This window comes from Drosophila virilis, chromosome 3, assembly GCF_030788295.1.
Source record: "Drosophila virilis strain 15010-1051.87 chromosome 3, Dvir_AGI_RSII-ME, whole genome shotgun sequence".
NCBI classification, from domain to species: domain Eukaryota; kingdom Metazoa; phylum Arthropoda; class Insecta; order Diptera; family Drosophilidae; genus Drosophila; species Drosophila virilis.
This window is the reverse complement of record NC_091545.1, coordinates 10,371,530-10,381,485: the sequence shown is the minus strand read 5'-3', so window position 1 is coordinate 10,381,485 and position 9,956 is coordinate 10,371,530. Positions and strand designations below refer to the sequence as shown.

The 9,956-nt window shown below is 39.6% G+C and overlaps 2 protein-coding genes across 2 annotated transcripts; one reads left to right on the top strand and one right to left on the bottom strand.

The window, feature by feature from the left end:
* The first annotated feature begins 32 nt into the window (after positions 1-32).
* On the top strand, positions 33-1,737 carry eIF3e (eukaryotic translation initiation factor 3 subunit e). The gene is made up of 3 exons (XM_002046988.4): positions 33-237; positions 333-725; positions 781-1,737. Exons 1-3 carry the CDS (start codon positions 148-150, stop codon positions 1,600-1,602), a joined length of 1,305 nt encoding a protein of 434 aa, XP_002047024.1. The 5' UTR covers positions 33-147; the 3' UTR covers positions 1,603-1,737.
* Positions 1,738-1,750: 13 nt separating this feature from the next.
* On the bottom strand, positions 1,751-3,932 carry LOC6622663 (acetyl-coenzyme A transporter 1). Its single transcript, XM_002046987.4, has 3 exons — positions 3,690-3,932; positions 2,224-3,620; positions 1,751-2,157 (listed from the first exon to the last, which is right to left on the bottom strand). The coding sequence occupies exons 2-3, from the start codon at positions 3,610-3,612 to the stop codon at positions 1,969-1,971; spliced, it is 1,578 nt and encodes a 525-aa protein (XP_002047023.1). The 5' UTR covers positions 3,613-3,620; positions 3,690-3,932; the 3' UTR covers positions 1,751-1,968.
* Positions 3,933-9,956: the final 6,024 nt, after the last annotated feature.

The following is a 9,956-nucleotide window of genomic DNA, read 5'->3' as shown; positions in this document are numbered from 1 at the left end:
AGTGTGTACATATTGAACAAATAAAAAATAACATTTCTTTTCGCCATAGGGCAGCACTGTGCGTCTTTCGCACGCGTATTTTTGTGCAGATTTCGTGTAGAAATTCATAGTAATTTGTTGTGAATATAGTGAAATACAGCTGCAATTATGGCACAATTCGATCTAACACGCATCAATTGTCAGTATCTGGACAGACACTTGACTTTTCCACTGCTGGAGTTTTTATGCGGCAAGGAGGTTAGAAAAATTCATTGCTTCGTGTCACCGTCATCAGCACGGGCCAAAATGTCGAACAAAGCGCGTAATGTTTATATATTGTGTATATTGTGCAGATCTACAATCAGCAAGAGCTGTTGGAGTACATTCTGGAGACGGTGAACAAGACGAACATGATTGATTACACCATGGACACGCGCAAGCGTCTCAATCTCAGCCAGGAGATGCCGGATGAGCTGGTGCAGCGCAAGGCCGAGGTGTTGGCCACACTGAAGCAGCTCCAGAACGAGGTGGCGCCCATCATGAAAGCCACCGATATCCTGAAGAACGGCGAAAGCATGAAGGACTCGAAGACCTTTGTGAATGCGCTGCAAAAGGATTACAACTTCAAGGTGGAGCATCTGGAGAGCGCCTACAAGTTGGCCAAGTACTTGTATGAGTGCGGCAACTACCAGGAGTCCACATCATATTTGTATTTCTGCCTAATTGTCATGTCACCCAACGACAAGGTGGGTCACTTTTAATTTTACGCCAGGATTGGTGTTTTATTTTGAATCCTTGCAGAACTACTTGAACGTGCTGTGGGGTAAGCTGGCCGCTGAGATTCTGACCCTCAACTGGAACACTGCACTGGAGGATTTGACGCGTCTGCGCGACTACATTGACAGCGCCAATTTCTCTACTATCCAGGCGCTGCAGCAGCGCACCTGGCTGATCCACTGGTCGGTGCTGGTGTTCTTCAACCATCCTAAGGGACGCGACCTCATCATCGAGATGTTCCTGTACAAGCCGCTCTATCTGAACGCTATACAGACGATGTGCCCGCACATTATGCGTTATTTGGCCACCGCTGTGGTCATCAATCGCACGCGTCGCAATGCGCTCAAGGATTTGATTAAGGTCATACAGCAGGAGTCGTACACGTATCGTGATCCCATCACCGAGTTCCTCGAGTGCCTCTACGTGAACTTTGACTTTGAGGGCGCCCGCCTGAAGCTGCATGAGTGCCAAACGGTCATTTTGAATGACTTCTTCATTGTCGCCTGCCTCAACGAGTTTGTGGAGGATGCGCGTCTAATGATCTTCGAAACATTCTGCCGCATCCATCAGTGCATCACCATTAGCATGCTGGCCGACAAGCTGAACATGAAGCCCAACGAGGCCGAATGCTGGATCGTCAATTTGATACGCAACGCACGTCTGAATGCCAAGATCGATTCGAAGCTGGGTCATGTGGTGATGGGCACACAGCCACTCAGTCCCTATCAGCAGCTGGTGGAGAAGATTGACTCGCTGTCCATGCGCTCGGAGCATTTGGCAGGTCTGATTGAGCGCAAGAGCAAACAAAAGAATCAAGAATCGATTGACTCCTGGAAGTACTATTAAGCATAAGATAAACATTATTTTTTTGTATTTCAAACCGTAGCCAATGATGTCTGCGTGTGCTTTACAATTTGTCGAAACACAAACACAAACAACACACGGCGCGAATAAAACAACATCCTCTACTCGCAGCCTGAATGCCAATGCTGTATTCCATTTAACATCAAATTTAATTTAATTTCCATATGGAATAAGTTACAAAACAATACGGAGGCCGTTGAGAGCCGCGGCTATTACAAAAATTTACAATTTGTCTAGCCTATAATGCAATTGGGTCCTAGTCCTAGTCCTAGTTCTAGTTCTCTATTTATAGCTTCTTGTACCAATGACTGTGCGCCTAGCGCAGAACGAAGATCATACGATTAGTTGCTACCTCAATTTGTCCTTTGCCGCGGAAGGCTTGACCACCATCCAGGCACGCGTCGGCAGATTCTGCAAATGGATTATCCACTTGCGCACCACCAGCAGCCAAATGATGCCATAGACCACGCACACCATGGCCTCCAAGTAGTAGCCATCAAAGATTATTTCGCACTTGCCGTCAGCCGTGGTGCAGGCCTAAAGGAACACGGCAAAATGAATAAGGAAATCTATTCATTGGCATTAAACAACAAGGAAACTTGCCTGCTGTCCTTCTTTGTTCTCGCAGAGATTGTCGGGCTGTGTGGTACACTGCTTTACGGTCAGCACGTCCACCAGCCAGAGCACCACCGTATTTGGCCAGTTGCCACCGAGGTTGCATAAGGTATTGAGGAATGTCATGTAGGTGCCACCAACGGCGGGATCGGATATCTTGGCGAAGAATGCCATAGCTGCCACAAACATGGAGTACAGAAATACCTGATAGCAACCATAGCTAACGATCAGCAGCACATAGTAGTAGACGGGCACCTCCCCTCCAGCGATCATATATGGCGTAGCATAGGCGATAAGCGTGGCCACAGACGCCAGCAATATGCGGTAGGGTATTGCCTTTAAGTACACATCCATGGGACGCGGTCCGTTGGTGTATTTACCCACCAGAATGGGAAGTATGAGCTGCAGTGGAATCACGGGAATGGCCAACAGGGCTAGTTTCTCCTTCGGCACGCCGGCATCGATGAGCTTCAGTGAGGTAACCGCATCGGAAGCGGCAAATGTCACTTTTACCGTGAGCAGAATACCAGCCAGGATTTGGACGGGTCGCTTGCGTACCATGTCCCACAGGACTTTATAGCTTTCGTGTATGTTTAGTTCGTGCTCCTCCTTGTAGCGCGCTTCAGTGTGGGCATCCTCAATGTCGTTCTCGCGCTTGAAGAGGGCGACCAGCGTGGTGGCCACAATGAATGTGACGCCCCAGAACCAGAGGAAGCGTGGCAACGTTATCATGCCCTCATCCGCTGGCACGGAGCGCAGATACGAGTTACAAAAGTCTTTCGACTCGAGCGCAATAAACACGACATAGCCCAAAAAGTAGCCGGCCGTTTGGCCCACGCTGTTGCAGGTGGATGCGTAGCCAACATTGCAGCGCTTCAGCATGGTCAGGGCCCAGCCATCGACGGCAATGTCCTGCGTGGCGGCCAAAAAGTTGAGCACAAAAAACAACAGCGTCAGAAGCGGCACATTCGGTTCGATGCCATCGCCGCCCAGCCAGCGATCCACGTGCGCCGACAGCAGCAGCATGAAGCCGCCCAGCAGATACTGTACGGGCACCAGCCACGACTTGCGGCGTCCGAAACGTCGCACATACAGCGAGTCCACAATGGGCGCCCACAGCAGCTTGATGCTGAAGGGCCAATAGGCAAAGGAGAACTCCGCCTGCTGTTTGTAGCTGGCGCCGCGATTCTGTAGCAGCATGGGCACTGCAGCAATGAGGCCAATGGGAATGCCCTGCAGCACGTACAGGAACAGGAGTATGGCAATGTTGCGTCTATCGCCGAGCAAATCGGGCTTCTCCTCTTTGTCTTCTGCATCGGCCATGGACTCGACGAGCTCCCGGCCGTCTTTCGTTTGACCCCGGCGACGTGCGGACATGTTGTGGCCTGCAAACACAGTTAATCAATTAGGTGTGTGCTGCACATGTTCAATTTTGTTGCTCGATTTGCACTCACACGCAGCGGCTGTAATCAGCAGAGAAGTTACAACAACAGCAGCAGGTCCACGTCAGTTAACGGCGGCAAGCGTTAGCAATCTGTTACGGATATGTGCAGGTATGTATTAGTTATTTCGATCGCTAACCCTAACTCCAAACTATGTTTAACAAATTAATTTATGCAATTTATTCCATAATGTGAGTATGTGGCGACGGTTTGTTGACGTTTGCGTTTCCCTAAACACAAGTACTTTTCATATTTAGTGCGACGATTCATGTGCGTCAAATTAGCGGCGGTGAGTTAGCGTCGAATTTTGGTACTTGGTATCGGAAAAGGAATCGGTCACTTTAAAATGCATTTATTTATGTTTTTAAGCACAAAACCAAATAAATTTAAATGCAGAATTGCAATAAATTAAATTATTTACTATCTATATTCATTTATTTTTGAATTTTAATTTATAATATGGGTAAACCAAGGGGTTAAAATATTAGGTTTTCACCATTCCATAAACATTTAAATTTAGGGACGATGGCCCCGAAAACCGCATATACACGATTAAAGCCTATAGTTTCTCCTACCCAACTGTGAAAATTTGATTAAAATCGTCGGTACCATTTTTAAGATATTTGGAAAAGAGTGCAACAACCCCCAAGTCAGCCCCATATAAAATGACCGCAAAAAATCAACCTTGTTTTCGAGCCCTTATTTCTTAGCTCAGAGACAATGGCCCTCAATGCACGGTATACCCTCTTGTAGATAGATATTTTAAGAAGCTTTAGGCACTAATTTTAAGTAAATGGACGGTACAGATTTTGAGAAAATTAATTAATTGTAAGCCAACCTCATATAGTTCATTCAAAAAGTCTATCGAACTGCTAGTTCCTACGTGAACTGAATCACTGCCTGGCATCAGTGTTGAACAATTTTGTACAGAACTGAGCGGGAACCAACTCAATTTGAATTATATGTAATCATGAAAAAATGGGAAGGACTCAAAGTAAATTAAATTAAAAAGTCAAAAAAAATTATATGAGAAGTATTAAGTCATACTTAATAGCGCAGTTTATGAAAAAAATGCAGTTTTCCAATTTTTTCTTTACATCCTATGTTAATGCAAAAAAACAACCTGGCAATATTATATATCAAACTGTTAAATGGCAGCCATATTTTAAGCTTTATTATTTAATTTCTGCGAACGCGGCCCCAAATGCACGGTAGTTGTGCATATAGAGCACGATTTATCAATCATTTTGCTATTTATTTCATTAAAATCATCGGTACAGATTTTGAGAAATTCTCATTTTTCTATTTCTCTCATAACATCCTATGTTAATGCAAAAAAACAACCTGGCAATATTATATATCATACTGTTAAATGGCAGCCATATTTTAAACTTTATTATTTAATTTCTGCGAACGCGGCCCCAAATGCACGGTAGTTGTGCATATAGAGCACGATTTATCAATCATTTTGCTATTTATTTCATTAAAATCATCGGTACAGATTTTGAGAAATTCTCATTTTTCTATTTCTCTCATAACATCCTATGTTAATGCAAAAAAACAACCTGGCAATATTATATATCATACTGTTAAATGGCAGCCATATTTTAAACTTTATTATTTAATTTCTGCGAACGCGGCCCCAAATGCACGGTAGTTGTGCATATAGAGCACGATTTATCAATCATTTTGCTATTTATTTCATTAAAATCATCGGTACAGATTTTGAGAAATTCTCATTTTTCTATTTCTCTCATAACATCCTATGTTAATGCAAAAAAACAACCTGGCAATATTATATATCATACTGTTAAATGGCAGCCATATTTTAAACTTTATTATTTAATTTCTGCGAACGCGGCCCCAAATGCACGGTAGTTGTGCATATAGAGCACGATTTATCAATCATTTTGCTATTTATTTCATTAAAATCATCGGTACAGATTTTGAGAAATTCTCATTTTTCTATTTCTCTCATAACATCCTATGTTAATGCAAAAAAACAACCTGGCAATATTATATATCAAACTGTTAAATGGCAGCCATATTTTAAGCTTTATTATTTAATTTCTGCGAACGCGGCCCCAAATGCACGGTAGTTGTGCATATAGAGCACGATTTATCAATCATTTTGCTATTTATTTCATTAAAATCATCGGTACAGATTTTGAGAAATTCTCATTTTTCTATTTCTCTCATAACATCCTATGTTAATGCAAAAAAACAACCTGGCAATATTATATATCATACTGTTAAATGGCAGCCATATTTTAAACTTTATTATTTAATTTCTGCGAACGCGGCCCCAAATGCACGGTAGTTGTGCATATAGAGCACGATTTATCAATCATTTTGCTATTTATTTCATTAAAATCATCGGTACAGATTTTGAGAAATTCTCATTTTTCTATTTCTCTCATAACATCCTATGTTAATGCAAAAAAACAACCTGGCAATATTATATATCATACTGTTAAATGGCAGCCATATTTTAAGCTTTATTATTTAATTTCTGCGAACGCGGCCCCAAATGCACGGTAGTTGTGCATATAGAGCACGATTTATCAATCATTTTGCTATTTATTTCATTAAAATCATCGGTACAGATTTTGAGAAATTCTCATTTTTCTATTTCTCTCATAACATCCTATGTTAATGCAAAAAAACAACCTGGCAATATTATATATCAAACTGTTAAATGGCAGCCATATTTTAAGCTTTATTATTTAATTTCTGCGAACGCGGCCCCAAATGCACGGTAGTTGTGCATATAGAGCACGATTTATCAATCATTTTGCTATTTATTTCATTAAAATCATCGGTACAGATTTTGAGAAATTCTCATTTTTCTATTTCTCTCATAACATCCTATGTTAATGCAAAAAAACAACCTGGCAATATTATATATCATACTGTTAAATGGCAGCCATATTTTAAACTTTATTATTTAATTTCTGCGAACGCGGCCCCAAATGCACGGTAGTTGTGCATATAGAGCACGATTTATCAATCATTTTGCTATTTATTTCATTAAAATCATCGGTACAGATTTTGAGAAATTCTCATTTTTCTATTTCTCTCATAACATCCTATGTTAATGCAAAAAAACAACCTGGCAATATTATATATCATACTGTTAAATGGCAGCCATATTTTAAACTTTATTATTTAATTTCTGCGAACGCGGCCCCAAATGCACGGTAGTTGTGCATATAGAGCACGATTTATCAATCATTTTGCTATTTATTTCATTAAAATCATCGGTACAGATTTTGAGAAATTCTCATTTTTCTATTTCTCTCATAACATCCTATGTTAATGCAAAAAAACAACCTGGCAATATTATATATCATAACTGTTAAATGGCAGCCATATTTTAAGCTTTATTATTTAATTTCTGCGAACGCGGCCCCAAATGCACGGTAGTTGTGCATATAGAGCACGATTTATCAATCATTTTGCTATTTATTTCATTAAAATCATCGGTACAGATTTTGAGAAATTCTCATTTTTCTATTTCTCTCATAACATCCTATGTTAATGCAAAAAAACAACCTGGCAATATTATATATCAAACTGTTAAATGGCAGCCATATTTTAAGCTTTATTATTTAATTTCTGCGAACGCGGCCCCAAATGCACGGTAGTTGTGCATATAGAGCACGATTTATCAATCATTTTGCTATTTATTTCATTAAAATCATCGGTACAGATTTTGAGAAATTCTCATTTTTCTATTTCTCTCATAACATCCTATGTTAATGCAAAAAAACAACCTGGCAATATTATATATCATACTGTTAAATGGCAGCCATATTTTAAACTTTATTATTTAATTTCTGCGAACGCGGCCCCAAATGCACGGTAGTTGTGCATATAGAGCACGATTTATCAATCATTTTGCTATTTATTTCATTAAAATCATCGGTACAGATTTTGAGAAATTCTCATTTTTCTATTTCTCTCATAACATCCTATGTTAATGCAAAAAAACAACCTGGCAATATTATATATCATAACTGTTAAATGGCAGCCATATTTTAAGCTTTATTATTTAATTTCTGCGAACGCGGCCCCAAATGCACGGTAGTTGTGCATATAGAGCACGATTTATCAATCATTTTGCTATTTATTTCATTAAAATCATCGGTACAGATTTTGAGAAATTCTCATTTTTCTATTTCTCTCATAACATCCTATGTTAATGCAAAAAAACAACCTGGCAATATTATATATCATACTGTTAAATGGCAGCCATATTTTAAACTTTATTATTTAATTTCTGCGAACGCGGCCCCAAATGCACGGTAGTTGTGCATATAGAGCACGATTTATCAATCATTTTGCTATTTATTTCATTAAAATCATCGGTACAGATTTTGAGAAATTCTCATTTTTCTATTTCTCTCATAACATCCTATGTTAATGCAAAAAAACAACCTGGCAATATTATATATCATACTGTTAAATGGCAGCCATATTTTAAACTTTATTATTTAATTTCTGCGAACGCGGCCCCAAATGCACGGTAGTTGTGCATATAGAGCACGATTTATCAATCATTTTGCTATTTATTTCATTAAAATCATCGGTACAGATTTTGAGAAATTCTCATTTTTCTATTTCTCTCATAACATCCTATGTTAATGCAAAAAAACAACCTGGCAATATTATATATCAAACTGTTAAATGGCAGCCATATTTTAAGCTTTATTATTTAATTTCTGCGAACGCGGCCCCAAATGCACGGTAGTTGTGCATATAGAGCACGATTTATCAATCATTTTGCTATTTATTTCATTAAAATCATCGGTACAGATTTTGAGAAATTCTCATTTTTCTATTTCTCTCATAACATCCTATGTTAATGCAAAAAAACAACCTGGCAATATTATATATCATACTGTTAAATGGCAGCCATATTTTAAACTTTATTATTTAATTTCTGCGAACGCGGCCCCAAATGCACGGTAGTTGTGCATATAGAGCACGATTTATCAATCATTTTGCTATTTATTTCATTAAAATCATCGGTACAGATTTTGAGAAATTCTCATTTTTCTATTTCTCTCATAACATCCTATGTTAATGCAAAAAAACAACCTGGCAATATTATATATCAAACTGTTAAATGGCAGCCATATTTTAAGCTTTATTATTTAATTTCTGCGAACGCGGCCCCAAATGCACGGTAGTTGTGCATATAGAGCACGATTTATCAATCATTTTGCTATTTATTTCATTAAAATCATCGGTACAGATTTTGAGAAATTCTCATTTTTCTATTTCTCTCATAACATCCTATGTTAATGCAAAAAAACAACCTGGCAATATTATATATCAAACTGTTAAATGGCAGCCATATTTTAAGCTTTATTATTTAATTTCTGCGAACGCGGCCCCAAATGCACGGTAGTTGTGCATATAGAGCACGATTTATCAATCATTTTGCTATTTATTTCATTAAAATCATCGGTACAGATTTTGAGAAATTCTCATTTTTCTATTTCTCTCATAACATCCTACAATGACACAATGACAAATGACAGCACATCCTCGGATGTGGGCGACACCAACGGGGTCAGCGTTGTGGGCGTGACCGAGCCGGGTCTGAAAAAGTGCTCCAGGCCATTACCAATATCCAGCGGCGCATAATTCAGCGGCCGGGTTGGGGTGCGCTTGGGCCGACCCTTGATCAGATGGTGCTGATGAAACGAAGCGCTGGTCAGCTGCGTAATCGAATCACAGCACTCGTCCACGTTGCCATCGTCCATGGCCGCATTGCTGTTGCTCATCATGTGGCTGACAGACGAGGCCTATGTAAATGTAATCCTTGGTCGACCAGCGAATCGATGCACTCAATAATGCCGAAGGCTATCTCATCACGCATCACGTTGATCCCAAATGGTGCACCTAATTGGGGTAAAGAGATGAGTATAAGAAATCAAATTTAATCAACCTAGCAGATAATAATGGTACTATCTAAAAATACGTACAATCAATCAGTCATTCAATTGGGACATAACTTACTGCGATCCATGCTGCTGTGCGGATTAAGTATGGTTCTGGGGCGATTGCAGTGCATGATGTACATATATGGCCGATCAGTTGTGTGATGTATAGAACTACAAATAAAAGAAATCGCAAACAAAAATAAAACTTATTTGATATAAATATGGAATGCGAAAGTGCCGCTATGTTAGGGGCTGCCAACTTACGAAGAAAGCTAACCTATGGGAACATAAAGATGCCACCTTGTGAAAATAAGTAAAAGTACAC

Bases quoted from the DNA above. Each gene is read 5' to 3' on its own strand.
- LOC6622663 (XM_002046987.4), bottom strand. From the start codon at position 3,612: ATGTCCGCACGTCGCCGGGGTCAAACGAAAGACGGCCGGGAGCTCGTC. The intron at 2,158-2,223 runs GCAAGTTTCCTT...GTGTTCCTTTAG, and splicing joins AGAACAAAGAAGGACAGCAG to GCCTGCACCACGGCTGACGG.
- eIF3e (XM_002046988.4), top strand. From the start codon at position 148: ATGGCACAATTCGATCTAACACGCATCAATTGTCAGTATCTGGACAGA. The intron at 238-332 runs GTTAGAAAAATT...TATATTGTGCAG, and splicing joins AGTTTTTATGCGGCAAGGAG to ATCTACAATCAGCAAGAGCT. The intron at 726-780 runs GTGGGTCACTTT...GAATCCTTGCAG, and splicing joins TCATGTCACCCAACGACAAG to AACTACTTGAACGTGCTGTG.